This window comes from Natrix helvetica (genome assembly GCF_964273705.1).
Source record: "Natrix helvetica genome assembly, chromosome: 6".
Lineage (NCBI taxonomy): Eukaryota > Metazoa > Chordata > Lepidosauria > Squamata > Natricidae > Natrix > Natrix helvetica.
Window position 1 is genome coordinate 32920881 of NC_138553.1, and position 24697 is coordinate 32945577.

A 24697-nucleotide genomic window follows, 5' to 3' on the forward strand; every position below is an offset into this window, starting at 1 on the left:
CAGTTATGAGAAACAAAATGCTAGATTGGGCCTTGGGCTGTTACATTATTAGAAAGGTACTAAAGTGAGTTTCCCACTATTTTAGATATGGATACAAAGCAATTATTTTTCACTTCTATTTAGAAACACATGGCAAAAAAACATCTATTGGCTGAGTCTGCCCTTTGAGGTTTTTTAAATTACTTTATTTTTAAATTTTTTGTTGGACGATGGACATATTTATCCCAACCATGTTTAAACTCAGTTACTAATGATTGACCTACTACTTCCTCAAAAGGCTCCAACCTTTACTACTCTTTCTGTGAAGTAATACTTTCTAATATTACTTATGAACTTGCCTCCTGTGCCTATTTGAGGTTATGCCCCCCATGTTGCTTATTTAATATTGAAAATACTGCCTTCTAGAACCTTATTTACAACTTTAATATATTTAAAGGTTTCAATCATGTCCCCTCTTTCCCTTCTGTCCCCCAGGCTGTACATATCCAGTTCCTTCAATTTCTCCTAATAGGTTTTTCCCTCAGACCTTGGACCATTTTTATTGCCCATCTCTGGACTTGTTCAATTGTATCAATATCTTTTTTTAAGTGAGGTCTCCAGAACTGGGCACAGTACACCAAATGTAATTTATCTATGCTAAGTATGCTAAACTATGATAGTTATCTTTGTCATAGTTTTAACATGTTAAAACCTTATTTGTTGAAACAAGCCAAATTAATCCACAGCTAAATTGTTTTAAACAGAATACAACTGTATTTGCACAACCAAAAGGATGTGCCCTTCTCATTTTTGCAAGCACATAAACTTAAATTCAATGGCTGTAGTCAATCATTAAATTTTTAAAGAGTGTTTAACAATGATCTATTGAATCAGAATCAATCTTGCGGATCAGTGATTATGTATGATTAGATGTTGCTTACCATCTCTTTTAATTGCTTTCTCATCAAAGTAGAAAAAACAAGCCCTATGGCCAGTTACATATTGTACTAAACTACCAATAATTTAACATTGTTTTTAATTTAATTTACTGAACCTTAAACCATGGTTTGCTATGTGAATCCAGCCACATTTGACTTACATAAATCACTAACCTATGGCTTCTCTACTCTCACTACATATTATTTTCTTTAATCTTACTTTATATTATTTCATGTTCATATTTTATTTCTGTGAAAATCTATGGACTCTAAGACCAGCAAAAAAAGATCTGTGGACCATATGCAGCTCTGAGGATTCAGGTTGCCCAGCCATGCAATTAAAGATACCATAAATTATCTTATTTAAATAAAATAAGACTTTTTAAATCTTAAAATAACCATCTTACCTGTGTTCCTAATATAAAACAATATATAGATATATGCTTTTAAATATTTATATTATAGATGTAAAAATACAGATTTAGAACTTCCACATGAATCAATTCCACAAGCATGAAACTAACTGAAGTCCTCTGCTGAAGTAGTAATAGCAGCATTAATAATAGCATGGTATTTGGATGTCCACTGATTTACAAAAGTTCAGTAGCCTCATCTTCCCAAAGAGAACAGCATAAGAACAGAATGCACTTGGATAAAATTATACTTAGGGACACAATATTACTTACACATATTTTTTTGTATTCACCTAGGTTTTTCATCTATTACAACTATTTCACCTATTATCCCAGGATTAGGCCCTATTTGTCTTAAACCTGAGATATTAAATATGAGGCTAGCAATCCTGCAAAATGTGATTTGAACAATTATGGGCATATTTGCATTTGATCCAGAAATTATCATTACTTGCTTTTACTTTGATCCCTTTTAATACAAATCTCATAATACTCAAATATACCTTCAAGCAAAACATCCAAATTACTATGAACTTATTGTTGGCCTGCAGTACTCCAAGGGCAACACCATGTAGAAAAGGATAAAATATAGCAACAAAAAGAAAAAATATATATAGCAAAAGATACAGGTAATCCTCAACTTACAATTCATTTAGTGACGTTCAAAGTTACATTGAACAGCATTGAAAAAAGTGACTTATGACCATTTTTCACTTATGAATGTTGCTGTATCTTCATGGTCATGTGATCAGAATTAACATGCTTGGCAACTGACTCATATTTATGACAGTGGCATAAATATGTCACTTTTGGAACCCTCTGGATCCCTTTTGGAACCTTCTGACAAGCAAAGTCGATGGAGAAACCAGATTCATTTAACAACTGTGTTACTAACAACTGCAGTGATACATTTAACAACTGTGGCAAGAAAGGTTGTAAAATGGGGCAAAACCCACTTAACAAATGTCTTGCTTAGCAACATAAATTTTGGCTCAATTGTCGCCGTAAATTGAGGACTATCTGTACTACATTTCATATTATAACAACAGAAGGAGGATGAGGGACAATTGGTAGAATTCTTAATACCAATTAACAACATACAAAGAGAAACAAGGTTGTTTTAAAAAAAATCACAGAAAAGTTATTTCCTAATGATAAATTGTAGGTAGTATAGTGTTAATTTTGGTAATAGTATTGAGTATTATTATGTAGTACTATAGAAATGGCTACAAATCAGATGTTATTAACAAAAAATAATTGTCAATAATTCAATGACATCTTTTTGCAATGTTCTATTTTAATCCACAAATAGCAAAATAATATATTACTTTGTTGACATAGTAGACTTCCCTATAAATAAAAAAAATAATTTAGAATATTAATTTTATATTTTCAGCAACATAAAAGGGATTGTGGGTTATAGTGATGGCCCAGTTCTAAAAAAAACCCTCTGCATAAGGCCTCTGTTACTATGAATTAGGCTGCATTAACATTTCTAAATGCATTACTGGCGCTAAATTCACCACAATGTGATCAAAAGTAGGAATTACCCACTATAAGTAGGCAAAAGATATTTAAATCATTGAAATAGTTAGGAAACCCTATAACTTTACTGTAACCATCAATTTCAGTTGAAAATGGGCAACATAGCCTAGTGTGGTTAAATCTATCTCCCAATAGCCCTAATTTGTCCAAAAGTAAGAGCCAATGTGAAATGCAGGTAGAGGTACATCATCATCCCTAAATTTAGCACTCTATAATATCACCAATATTTAGGGTGCTAAAATTTCTCAATATGGACTAAACAAAGCAGTAGTACAGGTTTACTACCTTGATAATCTGAGATTAAAGCAATTTAGATAGCCACCTCTATTTACATATATTAAAAGGGAACATAAAATATTTTATGAAGACTGAAGGGATATCTAACAGTTTTATTAAAACAAACATAGTGCTTCTTTTAATGCTAACATCAGATTCTCTATCTCTCTTATTTCAAGGAAACATTTTACTGATCTTTAATGTTCCTCAATCTCCTGCAAATATCTTTTAACATCACATTCAAAAGTTATACAACAGATTCAAGATACTGAGATCTAAAGAAAAAAAATCTAATAGGCTTTAACCAATTTACATAATAGTTGCAACCAATCTCAATATAGGTTGATTTCTTAAAGTGAACCCTCAGGTTTTCATCCTAATGGCTACTTATATAACCATTGTCACAAATTTACTGAAACTGTTTACAACAATATCAACAAGCAAATGTTCTCAATATCCTGACTTCGTAAAAAAGAAATACCCATTTTTGCTTGCCTTTACACCACTGCTATGTAAATCTTCAGATCTCTACAACACTTAAAACGAAGTATAGGCATAACAGTGCTTGTAAGGCTTATTGAAAGAACACTGCAAATAAAAACCACAGGTTTATGCTTATTCACAACAGAAAAACTAATTGACTCTAACAAAATATTTCTGGCACAGATATATTTAGTTGCTTTCGGCTCTTTTTGTATCAAAGGGTTTTCATAGACCAGTAGAAAATCCAGCTCCTATAGGTTCACCATCTTTTGACTGAATCAGAGTAGCAATTTGGTCTTATATCCATCCTGATAGGGTTTTTTTCTAATGCTAAACCCCCTTATTTTCTCATTATTTCCCCTCCTCCTCCTCCAGGACTCAAGCTAAGGACTATGCTAACAGAACCCTATAGGACAAGACTGACAAAACAGAAGGCAGAAAGGGGAGAGAGAGAAGAGCGAGTGTTTGCAGGTCTAGTACCCGGGCCTTGCCACTCCAGAGCAACTCAGGATAGCTGAACTCCACGCAGCTCTCCTCCGTGGGATCTTTCAAGATCAACTCAAAGCGAACCGTCTGATCCAGCGGTGGAGGCGGCGGCGGCGGCGGTTCCTGTCGGTTGTTCTCTTGATTTAGCTGCTGCTGAGACAAGAGCGGCGGTGCTTCTGGCCTTGGGGACTCTCGGTGGGATGGCGGCTGTGGTGGCTTTGGTGTCAGCTCAGGCCGACTGATCTCCCGCGGCAATGACACAGAATGAGACTCTGGCCGAGGGCAATATTCAAAGGGTTGCGATGGCGGCTCTACCCGACTGTTCTCATAGGGGTGGTGGTGGTGGTCCTGCTGATCTGGTAGTTTCAGGCCCTCACGCGCTAATGGCTGCTCTGCCTCGCGGCCCCCTCCAGTCTCTCGCTCTAGCACCGGAGACTCACCTTCTCGTCGCCTCACGGGTGACAGACTAATGAACGGCACCCGACGCGGCTCCGCCATCATCCACCCCCCCACCCCCCTTCCCACCTGTTCGGTGACCCAACCTCGCCACCCACAACCCCAGCTCCTCCTCCGCCCGTTCCCTCCCCCTTAACCAGGTCAGAGTACCTCCCCTCTTCCCCACTAGCCTCTCCTTGCCGATAACATCGCTGCCATCTTGGAGCCCCCCCACGTAAATAGATGCAGGCTACTGGGGCACGCATGCGCAAAGGCAGAACCCTCCACGGACGCGCTGCTACACGTCATTGTTGTTCTAGATTAAGAGGGTTTTTTTTAGTACGTCACCGCGATCGCACGTTGAAGACGACATGGCCCCGCCCACAGTTGCCTTGGAAATGCCTACGCCGTACAATCGTAAGACTTTTAAAAAGTCTTCGCGAAGAGTTCTGAATGAGCACTTTTCTTTGCTGTTGGTGGCTCCGGGCAAGAGTTAACTTCCTCAGGAACTCGGCGCTAATGCGGCAGCTACCAAGCGTGATCATTCCTGTTCATATATTATTATAATTTTTCTAGTTTACAGCAAATGAAGATGGTCATAAAAACCATTTAGTACCTGAAAAAGCTGTGAGCATTCTATCTTTGGTGTATGGTTTTCTTCCTATTTAATACTAATTTCTTTTTAACATGCCATGAACTAATTACGAAACAGCGTCTTTCATTATTTGTTTTTAAGGATCAATTCAAAGAAACTGAACATCCTAAAAAGTGTTTCTTGTTTAGTACATTTGAGCTGGAAACAGTACAAAAAATTTCAAATGCTTAGACAAAGCAGAGCTATAGCTAGCTCTTTTTTTCCTTTTGATATCTAATTTCAGAAACAAAGTTGTAAGGCATAAAGCTTGGTTTAACTGTAGAATCTATCCAATTATACAAAGTAATACATATAATTGATTTATTTTTGCAATGTATATGCTGCTTAATTACAAAATGGCCTGGAGCGATTTAATACAAAAAAGAAAAGGAATTTTAAAAAATAACCAAACCCCAAACATAGTCATATGGCATATACAAAGAACAAAAAATAATTCACAGGTGATTTTATAAGTGCATTTATTTTGAAATTTTGCTCCAGAATTAAAAGCAAGAGAGACTGAAAAAATTGTAATGAACATACAGCATTAACTTATATTATTTACATACAACATGTACAAGTAGATAAGCACATATTCTATCATGGATTTCCAATGTTCATTTCAATGTGTTCAATGTGCATTTTCCTTAGGCATTACATATATTCTGAAACCAACTCTTAACTTTCCCAATATACTAAAAAACACCTTTCATTATAGAATGACAAGTTTACAGCCCTAATTTAATCAGAAAGAAAAAAATAGAAACAAATGAAGGTATGAACAGTATTTTTTATGCAAATGAAAGTGGATCGTTACCTATTTATTTACAATACTTCTCCTTATGTCCATTAGATCATAACAATGAAAACTACCTAATCAGGTCATCATTTTCTTTTTGTGTTCCATTTTTAAGTGTTGAGCTTCAGATTCTTTATGAGGAACTTTTATAACTAAAATCTGAAATCTAATTCTAGAGCTTTTTATATTCTGCTTCAAAATAAGACCTGGGAAAATCTGCATTTTGCAAGTTCTTGAATGTCTCAAAAAAGTACTGATTGTCACACAATGAAAGCATTTTAAGATTGAAGCTAATATGTACAGTTAAGAGGTCAGTAATAGTAGAATAAAATAAAATTTGGAGAAGTATAAAAGAGTGAAAATTCTCCTCACAATACATGACATTGCATAGTTTTCATAAGACATTTAAATATATATAAAAATAAATAGATTTGTATTTTTATAATTGTTCTGGTACAAAATGACAACAGTATTCCAGCCGGGCACAATATAACTGGCAGACGTCCATTTGCTTGATCACACTGTTTAAACAGCAACTCTATTCTCCTTGGCCCACTTCTTTATTATACGTACAATGTACTCCACCTGTGGGTTGCCTGTACTTCTCAGGAGGTGCAGTACTTCCCTTAGAGTATCTCTAAAAGCAAAGAAATAAAGATTATTTTAAAAAAAGAGAAAGAACAGATCAGACAGTATTATGAACTTCTAAGTATATTATATCTGAAAAGTTTTGGAGTATATTCTTCAGTTCTATTGCTAGAAACTAAATTTCTTTGACTTCACGTAATGGATAAAATAAAATTTCATATAGGAATCAGAGAAAGTGATATATCACATTTGATAGGAACCAGAAACCCAAAATTCAGCCCCATAAATTAGCATGTATTCAATAAGAGTAAGTGGCTATCCATGATGCTGATTTGATTTCTCTGATCTTCACCCTACAGTATATTGATGCTTAAATGTAAAATTTCTTCCTCTGCTCTGCATTCTAAAAATTTTCAATTTTAGAATACAGAACAGAGAGTAAGAAATTTTATATTAAAAGCATCAATATAGGATTTAGTTCTGCCAAATGAGACATATCTGTTGTGATTAATACTGCGATAATAAAGTAGAATTCAATTTAATTACTTTTTGGTTAGCACACTGAGAAAAACCCTACATCCAGCCATCTTGGAGCATGAAGTAGGAAAATGATTAAAAATTGTATCGATTTGCATATTGGTTACATATTGGTTAACTGGGAAATAAAAAAAATAATCCCAAAGAAGGTAAAGGAAACAACATGGGTGTATGATTGTAGTCACTGAGAGATAAAATTGTCTGGATGAAAACTTTTACTGATAAAGTTTAGGGATGATCCAGGTTCACCACTTAAGGATCATCCAGGATCCTTTTTTATTTGTAGATGCACATTTATTTGACATCCCACCTTTCGTAGGAGCCCAAGGCAGCATACATAAGTATGCTTATTATCACTATTAGTAGTTACAAACTTCTTTTAATGGGTTCAGGGCAGGCAATTTGTCCACTGTAATCTTATCTAACAATTATACCAATGGTCTTTAGTACAATTCATGGGATATTGTGTCACAAAATATGTCTGGAAATGTTTGTTTTCCTGGGAATTATTTGCTTCTGGTGATCAGAGATATCGTTAAGGTTCAAAAAAGTCTAGCATCAGGCTGTCTAAATGTCTATGGAGATTCTCAGTCATCCAGGTCATGGTTGTCTCAAAGGTGCTTTTTCAAGAGACAACTGGATTTCCTGATTTATCTTTGAAGACATTTCACTTCTCATCCAAGAATCTGGAAGAGAAGCAAAATGTCTTCAAAGGAAAACCAAATTCCAGTTGCCTCTTGAAAAAGAACTTTTGAGACATCAGGCAGTCTGTGGATTAACAGTGAGGGTATCTTAGGTTTCTGTGACATAAGAATGTTCTTTTAACTCCTCTGATGCCTTTTATGCAATCACCTTTTTTAATCAGGGACTTTTCTGTTGACTAGCTAATTTTAATTTTTTAAGCTTATTTATTGTTATTTCCTCTGGCTGTATAAGCTGTTTGTTGAGTTAATTTCCCCCCCTGTAACTCATCCTCTCCCTTTGAGCAGCCCCCACAAACCACAGGTGCCTCTCTGCCTGCCTCTACCTCTCTCCCTGGGGCGTGCCTGGCAAGCGTGGGGTGGCTGGTGCACCAAATTCACCATCTCTTCTTCCACCTGTCTCCGCATATAATGGAGAGCTGAACCTGCATGGACCTTACCAATTGCAGTGTTACAGAGGCAAATGGAGAGCTTGGTGTACCGTCTCCCCCACATGCTGGGGAGATCGGATGGGCAGAGAGGCATCTGAAGGCAGTGGGGGTTGACCCAAGGGAGAGGACGACTTTCCCAGGAATACAGACAGCTGTGGTAGTGCCCACCCACCTTCGCCAGGGAGCACGCCCTGATCTCCGCACCTAAGCACTGCAAGAGACGAGTGAGGACATGTGTGTGAAGCTTCTAGGATGGCATCAGATAGCTGCACCGAACTGGATTGCTTTGAGGAGCTCGGGCATCCCTGGCAATTGTGCAGCTGCTCTGGCTTGGCTGTCCTACTACCGCCCTAGCTGGCTGCCCAAGTGCCGTGCAGTCTTGCCTCCTCTTCTTCCTCTAGCCAAAACCAGCACAGAAAATATCCCATGTTGATTGGCTGCCATTGCCATCTTCACACCGCAGTGTCCAAAACAGTTCTTTTGAACCAGCTATCTAGCAGTGTGCAGAGAGCACCAAGAGGCTAGGACCACACGAGACCTGCAGTGAAATGATAGATGTTGCATTCTTATAGATGATCCTGTCCTCTTCACCAGCGTCTGAGAAAAAGATGGGTGCTTTTCTGTCATGTGACCCAGCCTGTTTTGGAATGCTGGAGACCTTTGAAAGGTAAGTGAGCAATTGGTGACAAGGTGGGAAGGAGCATGTGGAACCCGGTAGGCTAGCAAAGCAGAACGGGTTCCTGGGGAGACCTGATGAGTCAGTATGGGGAGGAAATAGGCAGGAGGCATGTTGCAATCTGTGATTGGTCATAAGAGTGAATGACTACCAGTGTTGCAACACACATAACTTCAGGCCCAGGTTGTAAGCACTTTGGGAGGAGGGGGCGTTGTAACTTTGAACTGTTGTAACTTGAGGACTACCTGTACTTTAATAAAGGTAAGGCTTCCATTCATAATACATACTTTACCAGAATCAAAAAAGCCTTCTGTTCCTTAAGTTTCTAATTGGTATTTGTATTCAGTAACAAGCCAACAATACTTCCGCAAGAAACTCAAGACCCACCTGTTTTGAGTAGCTGGCCTGGCCTAATTATAATCGTAATTGTATTTACAGGGAACATCTATTACTAACCTTCCTGGATGGCTTTTTAAATTTTAAATTGGGGTTTTAAACGGGTTTTAAAAATTGTTTTAATTATTTAAATTGGTTTTGGGGTCTTATATACAGACAGTATGTGTGTGTTGTTTTTGTTCAATGTCTTATGTTATGTTCTGTTGTTTTGAGCATGAACAGTCTGTACACCGCCCCGAGTCCCTACGGGGAGAGGGGGCGGTTTATAAATTAAATAAACCTTAAACCTTAAACCTTAACTGTAAGATTAAGCAGCCAAAGTAATAGAAAGAAACTCAGTGTATATACTTAGGTTCTCTGCCAGCGACAATCATCTGGAAGATACCAACACAGGCTCCTCTTTTGCCTTCCCAATATTCAGGGTTAGGATCCAATCTTTCGAGGACATCAAAAGCTTTAGCAGAATAATAAAACTGGCCCATCTGTGCAGAAGATAAAGGTACATGCTTAAGGCTCCAAAACAAAATTTAAATACATAGCAACATAAAAAGAGGAATGATCGTTGATATTGAATTTTTCTTGTTCATGATTTGAAAGCCAGATAACATTTTCTGATTTTGTTTTCAAGTTAAAGAAATAAATACATTTCAATGTCATAAACAAATTATTATTGACACAATATTTGTAGCTCAGTGTTGAACTTATTTATTTATTTATTTATTTACTGAGCGCTTATAGACCGCCCCCTCTCGCGCAAGGGACTCGGGGCGGTGAACTGTGGAGCTCTTGGTGCTCTCTGAGCTTGGTTGTTTTCTTGCAGACATTTTATTACCAAACTAGGAGACTAGCAGAATAGCAGAAAAATTAGCAGAGCATATTCATGAAAAACTAGCAGTCAGAAGACAGGATGAAAACTCCTTAATTTCACAACACATGGACGGACTAGTACCATAGTTTCAACTTGGAAATAGTGAGCATTCTAGACAAAGCTTTGTCTAAAAACTAGAGCTAGAGAATTTCAGACAAATCTGGCATCAATAAGGACAGACACAAACAATATCTACACACCATTCAAAAGACTCAAAAAGCTGAAAAGGAAAGGACCAAAAAGTCGCTTAACCAAGCAACACCCAGATGAGCAGATTAACATCAAGATTAAGATCTGACAAACAAGCAAGAACCAAAAAATATCTCCATCAAGGAACTGGTAAACAGGCTAGCAGTAAACAATAGCTGAATCAGGAAACTACCAAGACTACTCCCACCAACACTTACAGGCACTGATTATGTTATGTAGTTTGGTAATGAAATATCTGCAAAAAAACCTCAACCAAGCTCAGAGACCACCAAGGATTTCACATTATTTACTTTGTGTGTGTGTGTGATTTAACATGCTTACATTGTGGCACAGAAATGGGGCACGCCACTAACCATGATAGTTGCACAAAGAATTTTAAAGATGGAATATTTTCTTTGAAAACATTTTAAAATGTTCTTTTTTCCAATTTTCAGTTATGTTTTACCTTTCATCCTGAAACATATTTTTTTTCATTTCTAGCAATGTATTATATTGAATAAAATGATTTCCAATAAACAGAAATATTTTTTTTAAAAGTTATGGTCAAAATTATATTTATATTAAAACATAAAAGCCAAAATTAAGGAATAGCATAAATGATTGAATCTTCTGACTCAATATAAAGTAAACTTTCTTCTAAATGGACATTTAAAAATCAAGGAACTGAGCATTTATGACAAAAAATAAGTAAACCTGTATTTTTGTGAAATATTTGCATTTATGTCTTAGAAAAATACCATAAACATTTAGAAAAGGTAACATCATTTCCTTACTCAATGAAAGGCAAAAAAACCCCTGATAATCTTTCTTAAGATGCCTCAGTATGATCATAGGAAAAGTAGTCCGCATGGGTTATTACTTGGGACAGCTTTATGCATCATAAAAATTCCAAACACTGCTTTATAGTCTAGGAATTAGACCCATATCATATAACTTCTGATTGTAAGAAATGGGATTTAACAACAGAAAAGTGTAGAAGGCAATTTATTTAAAAAATTACATGGCTTGAGAAGGAAAAAAAGTTACAATTCTACAGGATTGATTTAGATAGTGAAGGAAAATGGATTAAAGACAACATACTTTGTAGCAGTCGTTTGCAATTAGTTGCAGAAGACTAAAGGATTCTCCTGAAGTTTCCATCTTTAGGTAGAGTTCCCAGGCTAATCTTGGTTTCTTATTCATAATATCTGCAATTAACAGAAAAATAGAACTAGTAGAGGCATGTTGCTACAGTGTTTAGAACTGGATAGGCATATTACTCAGCAGTATTGTTCTTTACATTGGCTGTTCAGATGAGTTGAGAAGTAACATAGCCACACTGATTAAGTCAACTGGAAAATTAAAAAAACAACATTTAAAAAATATGTGACAAAACATGTACGTTGGCACATATTTTTTTAAAAATATTTTTTTTTTTTTCCAGTTGACTTAATCTTCATATATGACAATGAGCTCTAGATTATCATGGGTACTTTCCATTTGAGCACACAATAGACTGAGCATTTGAACAGATCATGCATGTGAGTTTTTATGTGAAAATAAAGTCAGTTGCCTTCCTGAAAGTTTCTTCCTTCTGATCTACGAATATTGAATTGAATTTTGAATTTATTAGCGCTTATAGACCGCCCCCTCTCCCGAAAGGGACTCGGGGCGGTGTACAGTCCATGTCAAAGAACAAAATTAAAACAATTAAAATTACTAAATGGACAATATATATATACAAATATAAAATAGATGGATAAGAGGAGGATAAAAGATGTGCAGGACTGTATTGCTAATAAATAATTAAACTAAACAGACATTAAAATCCCAATACCCAATAAAATTAAGTCTACAGAATAATCCCCTTAAAAACCAGTGAAAATATAAATGCCAGGAGATAGGCGTTGAAATTATGCCAGGCCAGCCAGTCGGAACAGGTGAGTCTTTAATTTCTGCCGGAAGGAGCGGAAGTCGGTGGTGGTTCTAATGTCGGGGGGGGAGGTCATTCCAGAGGGTTGGGCCCATCACAGAGAAGGCCCTACTCCTTGGCGTCGCCCGCTGGCATTGCCTAGCGGACGGCACCAGGAGAAGCCCCTCCCTGTGAGAGCGAATTGGCCGCTGGGATGTATGTGGGAGGACGCGATCCCGCAGGTAACTGGGCCCTATGCCATGGAGCGCTTTAAAGATGGTGGTCAAAACCTTGAAACGCACCCGAAAGACCACAGGCAGCCAGTGCAGCTCGCGCAGGAGCGGTGTTACACGGGAGTACCTGGTACTCCCCATGACTGCCCGCGCGGCTGCGTTCTGGACTAGCCCAAGGGAAGCCCCATGTAGAGAGCATTACAGTAGTCCAGGCGAGACGTCACCAGTGCATGAGTGACCGTGCGTAGGGCATCTCGGTCCAGGTTATCCACGGACGCAATAAGAGCGGCACAATGTCTACGTTTGGCCGCTCTCAATGCCACAAAGTAGGTCCGTAAATAGGATCTTACCTGTGCTCGATATAATATATAATATCTATGTTGCCATTAAACCTACTTCAGAATAAGTATACATATTATGATTAGTGGAAGTTCCGGTTGTCTACTTCTAAATATTTAAAAGGATGTGTAAACAGACACCAATGTTTAATGATAAAATACTTTATATATGAGAAGCTCAGTGCAAAGCAGTTCTGTAACATCATATGCATGCAGTTTTCAGTATCTTCTAAGATCCTGCTTATAGAGCTCTTTTAGGTGAATAGAGCAAATGTAATAATATTCCATTTACTTATTGGAAAACCTTAATATGGTACTATTTACATAATACATAGAAAGATTGTTATAAAGTGACCCTGTCTAGAGACTACAGCTACTGATGCTAATTTATAAAAATAGTGCTAAAACCAATTAACATATACAAGCTAACAACACTGCCCCCTCCTCAAGAAGTTATTTGCTGGACCCACCAATCCATGATTTCTATCTAGTCCCCACTCTTCCCTCTAAAGTTGTTGAGAACCTGAACCTCAACTATCGAGGATCCTCAAGGTGATAGACTATCTAGTTATGGCCAAAGGAGTCTTTGCAAAGGCACATCTAGTGTGGCACTTGGGCCTTTTCCTGGACTGTGAATGCTTCACAGAATTACTCATGTGTTAGTCACCTGTTCTCTAGAACATTTCCTCAGAGTGGGATGACATCTCACGCTCTGATAACATTCAGGAAGCTATTGGAGAACTGATTATTCTCCCAGTCTTTGGAGTGGGTTGAAGAAGCTTCTTGGATGAGAAGTGAAACGTCTTCAAGGAAAAACAAAGTCCAACTGCCTTTTGAAAAAGCACCTTTGGGACACATTTTCTATAGATTATTTTAAAGAACTGGCCTATCTCCAAAGCAGAAATTTCAAGTGCCTCTCTCAAAACCTTGGAAATTGCTTCTTAAAAGACAGTTGTAAGTAAAAAAAAATATTCTAGCTGAAAAAGTAATTAAATTTATATATACTTAATACTTAATTTCATTTAAAATTAATTTAAGGGACGAGATTACCAGTCAATACGTATTTTATAACAAAGCAGAGTGACTCACAGCAGCGTGCTAGCCAACTGAGGTAAACAAAATCATTCTTTATTTTCTCACTTTGAATCAAGAGGAACACCTGAGAGGAAACAAAGAAAACCAAGCTTCTGTTCATATTAAATGTAGCTCTGAAATACACGCCCTCAATCAAATCAGGGTTTGTCATTCTAAACATTCAGCAGGTATAAAAGTTTAAGACATGAAAGTATAATTTTTCCTTAAGCAAAAAAAGTAATTCATTCAAAAATTATTTATTCAATAATTTGCCTTATCAAAAGACCCCCAGAATCTCTGTAGCAGAGATGTAATACAAAAGCAGAGATGAAAAAAAGGAAGCTTGCAGTCCTGATATAGCCCATCATTATGTATTTTATGGCCCTTTTGAATGGGAACAATTAGCAGTTTAGAAAGTCTGGGGACAAAACATGTCAAAGTCTGGGAACGATTCTACAGTGTTCTAATAAAACTCTAGCTTAATATGCAGACTGTTATTTAAAAGAAAACAATAACCAATTGTTTAATTTTTAATCCTTACTTTGCCAAAATAATAATTCACGTTAATTTTTTTTAAAAAAATTAAGCTTCAAGGAGTATAACTTTTTATTAGAAATAGCAATAGCACTTACACTTATATACCACTTCACAGTGCTTTACAGCCCTGTCTAAGCGGTTTACAGAATCAGCAAATAATGAAGCTTTTCTCAAAATAGCACATATATTTTTTGCCCTTTTATTCAGAACCTTCTGGAGCTTTTATTCGGGCAAACTTAAGGAATGGTGAAGAGCAAATGGGGCATATCTTATACCAGCGATGGCGAACCTTTTTTGGCTCACGTGCCATAAGGGGGAGAGCGCAGGGGGGTTGTGCGTGGGCGTGCTGCACCCATAATACAATGCGCGATCCCCCAGTGCATGCGTGTAATAGAGACGCTCCCCCCCATTTTTTGAATTTTTTTTTCACTTTCCCAAGGCTCCAGAGGCTTTTATAGGAGCCTGGGGAGGGTGAAATAGCTTTCCCCCCCCCCCAAGAGGCCCTCTGGAGGCTTCAGGGATCTTCAGAAGTCTTCCCTGAAGCCTCTGGAGGACTAAAAACGACCCTATGATCAAACCGGAAGTCCGTTTCTGAACTTTCAGTTTGCCCATAAGGCCGTTTGTTTGTGCTCCGGAGGCTTCAGAGAAGCTCGTGAAGCCTCCGGAGGGCCTCCAGGCGGGCAGGGGGGGGACTCTTTTCGTCCTCCCCAGGCTCCTATAAAGCCTCTGGAGTCTGGGCAGGGCGAAAAATGGCTTTAAAAAAGGCTGAACTCAGCTGGCCGGGGTGTGCATGTGCACTGGCCAGCTGACAGGGCAACGCCTCACGTGCCCTGACAAATGGCTCCACGTGCCACCTGTGGCACGCGTGCCATAGGTTCACCATCTCGGTCTTATACTGTATGTTTTCATCCATGCATGCATGCATCCATCTGTCCTTGAAAACAGAGTATTCTTCTGCAGTTGTACAACTCACACATAGAGTTAAATTTGAAGAGGGAAATAGCAACCATAAGATCCTTTTCTTTCAGCAGCAAATTTACTTCAATTCTCAATGTTACATCGATACAATATCAGACTCTACTATTACACTGCAATGAATAAGTTTTTTGTTTATGTTTCTGTAATTATGATAGATTTTAAATTACAAATGATATTATATTAGCAATAAATCAATCTTCCACATTCTCCTTTCATTATATTTTTTCTAGCTTCATACACTATGGAAGTGTGACACCAAGACAAGATTCAGTACAGCTCCTAATATTAAAAAACACATTTTGCTGCTGTCTAGTGTTGTTACCTTCTGAGTATATATACATAGGATTATGCATATATTGAATTCTTAAAAGGTTATTGCCTCTTATTCACAACATTCACAATCCTTGAAGTTTGAAGTTCAGATATAAAAACTAAGATACAGAATGTAAGCAGCAAATATTTCTAAACTTGTCTGTGATCTTTTCAAGAAGCAGATACATACCTCCTCAGCCTCACTAGTATTTCCAGTAGCCGCTTTGGCTTGTGCATAGTTAAAGTTAAAAGTATCATCATTATAGAAATAACTCTGGAAAATAAAGTATGATTAATAAAGGAACAAGTTAATGGTTTATGACATTTAACAGCTAGTATCAATTTTCAACTATTGTTTGTAATTGACAATACAATTGTCAATATAATTGAACTACGATGGATACGTTAATAAGTTAGAAATTAAACTTCTTTTGCCTTTCTCCCAAGCATATAAAATATTGCTATGATGTAATTTCCTTTAGCTCGTCTCCTCAAAACATTATTGCTCAATTCTATATTTTTAATTCAACAAATATCAGGGGGCTCCATTTTTATCTAATAATATCTTGAAAAGTCTGACTGTTCATAAAAATAGTTTAAGCCTTAGACAACCCCTAAAATATAGTCCTGATGAATGTGAAATCGTTATTTCATTTAATTCTAAATAGTATAAAAGCAATGAATCCACAATTCATAATTAATGTCTTCTACAGAGAGGGTGGAACATTTACTTATTTATATACCATCACACTCCCAAAGAACTACTATCATACCAGTATATTAAGTTACTCATAATTATACTAATATAAATGTTTCCTAAAAATTACATATAATCAATAAAAGGTCTTCTAAACAGCTCAGTTTTCATCCTTCCTATATGCTGGGAGGCATGGTGCAATACAGATTTTTACATGGAGCCTACTCCAGAAGGAAGGCTCTGCTGCAGAAAAGGAATGACCTAAAGCAGGGGTGTCAAACTTGCGGCCTGTGGGCTGGATGCGTCATGTGCTGGCCCTGCCCCCGCCTGGTTTAGCAAAGGGGGAGGGGTTCCAATATGACACATGACGACGTGAGTTTGACAACCCTGACCTAGAGAGTGAGTTCTGTTTGAAGCAATTTGTCCATCAGGCCAACTCAGGAAGGATTTTATACCTCTTTTTGCACACTTAAATAACACTTCCTCATTTTGTTATATCAAATTTCTAAATTAGAAGCCATAGCAAACCAGTTCAATAAAAAACCTCAAGCTGATAACATATTACACTTCTTTAGATTTTCCATGGATGAACTGATTATAGTTCTCATTTATTAAATAGCATAAACGCTAATTAAGAATTTCAGAAAGTATAAAATGTAATAATTGTTGTATAAATGAATGTATCACATTATAATAACATTTTGTCCAGATTCATGTCAAGTTACAGCCTAGGAAGAAAAATACCATTCTCCTTGAGGTGTGGAAAAGTTTGCTTTTACGCTGAAATCGTTAGCTGTGTGGGAGTTATAAAATATTATCTAGACATACTGGTTTAGAACACAGAAAATGGAAAGGTGCCAACTAGTGTTAAGTGTCAATAAGTATGGAATGTTTAAGTACATTAATTATATTATCAAATAATGAATCATCATGTGTAGATTAACATCAATCTTCACAAATGCTTCACCCTCTGTGTACTGTTTTGATCATCTCTCTATTCACATATTTTGTTAAGTGGTTTTTGTGTGCTTTCAACTTCTAATCTGATTTAGATGTCAAATTTTTCATTCCTTTCACAAATACCAACATATTCTGTATAGAAAATAGCATCAATTAAATATAACTCAGGTGGGTGCTGAACAAAAACATATAATTATCTAAGCACACCACCACATATAAAAGCTCTTCAGTAGTAGATTTTCAGTTTCCCATTATATTGCATAGTGAGTATATGGCTTATTTACAATAAACTCTTCATTGTTAACTGTATCAATATTCTATTAGTTGAATGAGAAAGTGTCCTAGTAGTAGTCTCTGAAGCAAAAGACAGCTATGATCACCCTGAAATTTTGACTTTGGCTCCCAAAGTACTTAGAACATCCCACAGAATTATAATTTTTAATGTGACAGATGGAAAAAATTATAAGTACTTGTAAGCATAATTACTGTATTTTTCAGTGTATAAGATGCACTTTCTCACACACACCCCAAAGTAGGGGGAAATGTCTGTGCATCTTATAGAGCGAATGTTGCCAAAACCCTGCCCAATCGCCGCCTCCCACCCTTCAGCCTCTGCCTCCCAGTAATTTGCCTCCTTGCAGCCAACAGCAAACAGCTTGGTCAGCTTCAGCACAGCCTGATTTAGCACAAGCAGCTGATTGGCGATTGGATTTGCCTCCTGGAATACTGCCTATCAGCTGTTCCAGGCTGCAAGGATTGCCACCGCCCATTGCCGCTTCCATCTATCCCCACCTCCGTGCGCCCCATTTTTGGCCTCCGCACCTCCCATTTTCGGCCTCTCCGTGCCCCATTTTTGGCCTCCACGTGCCAAAAAAACGGCCCGCTTTTCGCAAAAATGGGATGTAGGGGCAGGGCTTTGAGAGTATTTGGTGTATAAGACGCACCAACATTTCCAGGCTCTTTTGGGGGGAGGTACGTCTTATACTCAGGAAAATACAGTAGATTCTACTGGTAGCAAGACCAAAATTAAATAATTGATCATTGGCACCACAGCAACATTTTCACTGAAAATATCACAGATTAAAAGCCAGATGCCCTAACACTGGATTTTCCATGACACTTGATGAAACAGCCTTCTTCTCTTCTCTAGTGTTGTTTGTGCATAGCCACCTTTTGAGACACTAATAAACAGACATACATGAATCTATACAAGACAATTGTAACTTTTACTAACCTTCACTGAATTGAGATATATTAGGACATCATCAAACTGCCTGAGCAGAAAAAAGCAAGAAGCCATACACTGTCTCCCAGGGATAGTATCTGAAGAATAACAATGCAAATAAGTTGAGAAGAACAAAAATGTTGGGTAGTACACCTACCTTCATTTGTTTTCAGAACTACTGCCAGGATGCCAAAAACCAACACAATATATTATTTACTTTGGTGACAGATAGGAAACAATTAGACAGAGATTAAATCATTGTAGAAAGATACTAGAGAAAACAAACAAAAAGTGAGTAAAATGATTCTCTAAGTTAAAATCTTAGAATTTGATTCACATATTAGTTTGAAGTTACTTGTGTGAATTTCAAGTTATGACTTGGAAGCCCTTAATATTTTGCTTTCAAAGAGGCAAACGTTCTGAACACTTTAACAATCAAAATTTGGCATAATATTAGATTTTATATGCCAGATTCCATACGGAGTAGGGAAGGCATGGGCTGCATAAAGAATCTATGTTCTTCCCCTTACTTTTACATCCATCATAAATAGCCAGAGTTCAGTCCTACTCATTTTCCAACAGGAATAAGATGGCAGGAAGATGGGTTTTTTCTTCTTCTCAAGGGCAAAGGAAATATGTAAAGAGAGCAGCTGTTTGGAGCTGGACCACCTTCAGAAAGTTATACACATGGATGCAATATGATGACCAGTAAAGTTTGTGTCACACTTGTGTCCTACCATATGAAGACTGCCACTGCAAACTTATTGTATTGCTATACAAGAAAGTAAACGGCTTAAAGGCATGCCTGGCTAGTGGCTACACTGAGATTCATCAGGGAAAGCAAGGTGTTTCTGGATACAGGAGCCCTGGAAAAGGATTCTGGCAGCATGAAATTGACAAGACTTAAAGAACCTATACCTGTAGCTGAAATTATTTTGTCAATTTCAGGTTCAGTTGCTGGAGGATAACTAGCAGATTTCTGGATAATGTTTTCACCCAGCATTCCAAGGACAGAAAGGGCAGAAGCTCAGGCTCCTATTGAGGTGAGGAATTCAATGGCTGTTCCAAAGAATTGCCATATGTGGTGAGAGGTGACTCATTGCTGAGAGGAACTGAGGTGGCACTCTACAGACTAGGCAAAGTATAAAAAGAAGTGTGTTGTCTCCAAGATGCAAAGATTCAGGATGTGATGTAGGTTTTGTTAAAAACATGTCATTCTAAACAAATCTTACTGCTTTTTTGACAAAGTGACTACAATAATAAACACAGGAATTCTATGGACATATTTCTTCCTTCTTCATAAAATTCACCAATGGATGGATGGTTCCACTATTAGCAGTAGTTGGATTTGCAGCTGATCAACTGCATATCAAATATGGCTTAATGAGGGGATAGAAAGAATGTGCATCTAGTTTGCAGATGACACAAAGCTGGAGAGTGGGGATGGGAAAGGACAAATTGCTAACACTTCAAAAGAAACTCAAGATTCAAAAGGGTCTTGATAGATTTGGACATCAGGCCCTAACAGAGGTGGGTTGCTGCCAGTTCAGCTCGGTTCCGCCACACCGGTAGTGGAATTCAGGCCTGGGTCACAGAACCGGCAGCAACCCAGGCCTGACATGCCCCCGAACCGGTCTCCGGTGGCTTCTGCCATTGCTGGCATGGTTCTGCGCATGCACAGAGCAATTTTTACTCAAATGCGCATGCACAAGCAATGCACGGCTGGCGCGCATGAGAAAGGAGTGAGCAGTGCACACACAGAGAACCAGTACTAACCAGTTCAGGACCCCACCCCTGGGCCCTATCCAATAAAATGCAGTCCAATGGCAAAAAATGTAGGGTTCGGTACTTAAATAGCAAACACCAGATTCACAAATAAGTAGTATTTGGCTTGGCAATAATATCTGGAAGAAACTAAGCACCCTAGTAGACCATAGAGCCAGTCTGCTGCAGGTACCAAACAGTTAATATAATATTAAGCTGCATCAAGAGAAATACAGTGTCAAGGCCACAGGAAGTGATAGTTCTATTTTGCACTGCACTGATTAAAGGACAACAGGAGTACTATGTTCATTTTGAGTCACCATAATCAAAGAAGTATGTTACAGAACTAGAAAGAATGACTAGAAAAACAGCAGTGATGATAAGGGGCTTGGAGGGTAAAGTCTATGAAAATTGGTACATGAATCAGATATTTAACTTAAAGAAGACATGGTTAAGCAAAGACAGAACAAGCAGTGTTCAAATAATTGGAGAGCTGTCATAGGGAAGAAGGTATCGCTTTGTTCTCCGCAGCTTCCAACAGTAGAATAAGAACCAACTGATGGAACCCGTAGAAGGCATAAAGAATGACCTTAAAGGATAGGAAGATCCATTACAAGGAAACAATCAGACAAGCATCTATTGACCCATTCCAAGAAACATGAAGATGCCTCAGATAGGCTCCTCTTTAATCCATACAAAGATAAAGTGAGGAAAACATATTCAGACTTGCACTATTCTGTCACTATAGCTCAGGGGTCACCAACCCCTGGCACCGGGCCCCAGCCTACCCCAGGAACCTGGCCACACAAGTGAATGAAGCCCATCCTCGAAGGTGTGAAATGCAGCACTGTGTAAAACTATGCCTTTCAGGGTCCACAGAAAAACCACTTTCCATGGAACCAGTCCCTGGCGCCCAAAACATTGGGGACTGCTGCTATAGCTGGTCTAATAAAAATAAAAATAGCTTTAAGACCCATATGACATTTCTTTCTCAGTCTGGTCTGCCTTAAAGGGCCGAACTTGAAGTAAGGAGGAATTTCTTGATAGTAGGAGCTATTGAGCAGTTGAACAGACTGCCTCATGGAATTATGGCTATTCCCTCAATGAAGATTTTAAAATAAAGATTAGAGAGTCATTTGTCACTCTGGAATGATCAGAGATGTCACGAGCTTCCAATGTCCTTTCCGACCCTATCATTCTGTAATTCTTTGTGACATAAAAATTTATAATCTAAACTCATAACTTAAATTGGACATAAATATACATTTAATTCTAGCCCAAATAGCATATTTATATTGCATTTGTATGATAAACATTTCTACTTACTATTTGTCACTGGCAAATACTAGCAACATGCAGAAGATACCTTTCATTGAATCACATAATAAATTTAATATAATTAATGTCTGAAAAAAGGAGAACACAGTACATTTAAAACATACCACATTCACTAGCAGATCCTCCCACCAGTTGGAAAAATTGCTGAGCAATTTTCAAATGATCTCTCTGAAAAAGAACAATATAGAAATAGGGCTTTTATTGTGCTGATGAATATTTTTCCCTTTCTATTCCATGAATGCCTACTAGTTCCATTCTACATCCTGCTCATGTTGTTTTCCATTTTCTCCTCCCAAAATGTTTTGATGTTAATGACCATATTCAGTTATCATTGTTTTTTTAAATTTCTGTGTAAAACTTTATTTTTTTGAAAATAGATGAGCCTTCCCCAAGCATGGTTATATTTCTTTTTTGTTTCTAAGTAGCTCTAGTTTGCCTAAAACAGTTATAATTAACTAACATAAGAAATTTATGTAAGAAAGGATCAAGTTAAAATCTCAATCAGCTTCTGTGTTCGATTTGGCCATTTATGGATTCTTCATAAATTACTAGTATTAGAAACTGTTATACTCACTGAACCCATTTCCTGTCCAAGTACTGCATTCACTACCCCCTTCAGAATATATTCCTAAAAATATTGGAAAAAAATAATTAAATTATGCAATTTGTTTCCTGATGCTTAAAGCCATTTTCAATTCTTTTATTCAAATTACAGGGCAAATACATAGATATATGAATCATATATCTTTACGGATTATAATTGTATCAAGTTAAATATAAAAGGTACTCAAACCATTAAAAAGCTGATCAGCCATCCATTTTATTCTTCTGCTAAAATTGTAAGTGTATTCCATTATGCAAGCATGTGCTTTAATTTAACCATCCAGTTTCCAGAAATTTATCTTGGCATCTTCCAGGTTCTTAAAGTATATATCAGCTAAAGAAACTATTTTTAAATAATAACTACAATAATGAATTTGAAATAATCAGAAAATGAAAATATCCATAAAAATCTATAAAAGTCACTTAAATGGAACATCAACCAAGTCAATTGTTTTACTATAGTTTATATCATACAATTTCAAAACTTGAACCAAGTACAGCTTATAGTATTGTTTTGATCACTGTTAAGTATGAAGAAAAATTCAAAAACAGTTTTCATGAAGAATAAATTAGCTGTACTTTGTTGCACTAAAATATGTGACACAAATGACAATTCTTTTTCCATACGGATTTTAACACAACCTACTTACACTGATCTACTTATCTTAATTACTTAATTACTTTGATCCACATATCTTTTTTAAAAAATGGAAGGCAACAAATAAAAAATAGATGATACAAGAATTTAATTCTCTCCTATAACATTTCAGAAATATTTTCTTCTAGTATGTATCAATGAATAAACTTTTTTTTAACCTGAGGGGTTGCAGGTTCCAGGTCTTTAATCAAGTTGTAAGCCTCCTGTACATCATCTGAAATAATATGATACAGTATATATAATATTACAATATATAATACTATACTTCTCCCATACTTTTATTAATCTATTGACAAAAAAGATGGTTAATATTTGTATAATATTATTCTTTAAATGTTACAATAAGTGAGTGGTGGGTAGGAGGAAGGGAGAAGAGGGAAGGATAGTGGGGCTTCTAGGATAAGCCCAGCTGGCTTTCCTTTTGGCGTGGGGCGGGGGAAAGACCCAATAAAAATCCGATTTCTCCCAATAAATGGGGAAAATAAAGGCCCAGTGTTCCAGAGTCCAAAAAGGGGAGTGGGGTCTGTTTGTCAGAGGATTGGAGATGAAATCAGTTGAAATATGGGCTGGAGGCTATTCAGAGAGGGATCTGTCTGGGTATCTTCTTCCCTCACCCTTAGAATCTCCCCATCCGGCTTTCTTCCCTAGCTTCATTTTAAGGGGAAGGGGAAGCAAGGTGGGACAATAGTAGCTAAAAATCTGCAAGGGGGTTAGGGTTTATTAAAAACAGTGATGGGGAAAAGATGCCATTCCTTTCCCAAGGACCCAGGAAAAGTGGAATAAGAATACGTATGTGTGTGTGTGTGTAACAGGATAGCTTCAGCCACAAACAACAGCTGCTGTTATTTTTGCTGAGAGCTTCTAAGCTACACAGCATTCTTTAGTAAATATTAACAGTAACATAATATACAGGATTAAAGGAAGGAAGGTGAAATCAGAGGAGGTGGGAAGGAAGGAAGGAATAAGGATGTGACGGCCCTCCATAGGCATCTGCACTACACTCCCATCATTCCTGAGTTATGCTATTAAAGAAATCTAGTGCTACCAGGGAGAAGTCAGTTGTGAAAGAGTGATTGAAATTTCTCACAAAACCTTGTTATTCAGGTTAAATTGCCATGTTGGCACCTTGTGATAAATAAGTGGGTTTTGCAGTTTGGACACTCGGTCCCTAAAAGGTTCGTCACCACTGCCTTAAAGAATCCCATATGTTTCTCCAGGGATATCCTGCTTGATATCGTTTGTTAGCTCATGAAGCACCACAAATAGAAAATAGTAAGCAACCGTATCCCTCCCAATAATCCCCAAAACAAAGTACATATATTTTCTATTTGGTAGAAAAATATGAACAGATATATAAAATATATAAAATATCTTTAGATACAAAAATGTAAAATGAGATATATAGATTTTTTTTTTACCTTGCCGAAGATAATAAATGACTAGATTCAGTCTAGCTTCAGGAATGACATCAACCAGGGGAGGGAGTACTTGGAGAGACCCTTCCCCTCCTCGGAATACCACCTGTAAGTAGAAGTACTCAATGTATTAGTATTGTAGCAAACAAGTTACAATTTAATCCCATGCATGTTTTAAATGTATTTATTGTACTAAGCAGTTTATAATGAACAATGAAAATATGTCATCGTGTTATCGATGAAAATATGTCATCATCATCATATGAAAAATATGTTATT

At 37.2% G+C, this 24697-nt stretch overlaps 2 protein-coding genes across 4 annotated transcripts in view; both read right to left on the reverse strand.

The window, feature by feature from the left end:
- Window positions 1-4645, reverse strand: part of UBN2 (ubinuclein 2) — a 73225-nt gene extending 68580 nt beyond the window's left edge. The window contains exon 1 of one of the 2 annotated variants that reach the window (XM_081957690.1): window positions 4115-4645. In XM_081957690.1, the coding sequence (XP_081813816.1) occupies window positions 4115-4621 (507 nt within the window). In that variant the 5' untranslated portion in view covers window positions 4622-4645. The remainder of the gene's footprint in view (window positions 1-4114) is intronic. The other variant, XM_081957691.1, reaches the window with a different exon arrangement.
- A 1006-nt stretch (window positions 4646-5651) lies between these two features.
- Window positions 5652-24697, reverse strand: part of IFT56 (intraflagellar transport 56) — a 29436-nt gene continuing 10390 nt past the window's right edge. For both annotated transcript variants that reach the window (XM_081957693.1, XM_081957692.1), the window contains exons 9-18: window positions 24422-24524; window positions 23162-23217; window positions 22317-22370; window positions 21847-21910; window positions 18650-18738; window positions 15949-16032; window positions 13947-14016; window positions 11476-11582; window positions 9666-9799; window positions 5652-6625 (exon numbers count right to left, since the gene is read on the reverse strand). In XM_081957693.1, the coding sequence (XP_081813819.1) occupies window positions 6514-6625; window positions 9666-9799; window positions 11476-11582; window positions 13947-14016; window positions 15949-16032; window positions 18650-18738; window positions 21847-21910; window positions 22317-22370; window positions 23162-23217; window positions 24422-24524 (873 nt within the window). In that variant the 3' untranslated portion in view covers window positions 5652-6513. The remainder of the gene's footprint in view (window positions 6626-9665; window positions 9800-11475; window positions 11583-13946; window positions 14017-15948; window positions 16033-18649; window positions 18739-21846; window positions 21911-22316; window positions 22371-23161; window positions 23218-24421; window positions 24525-24697) is intronic.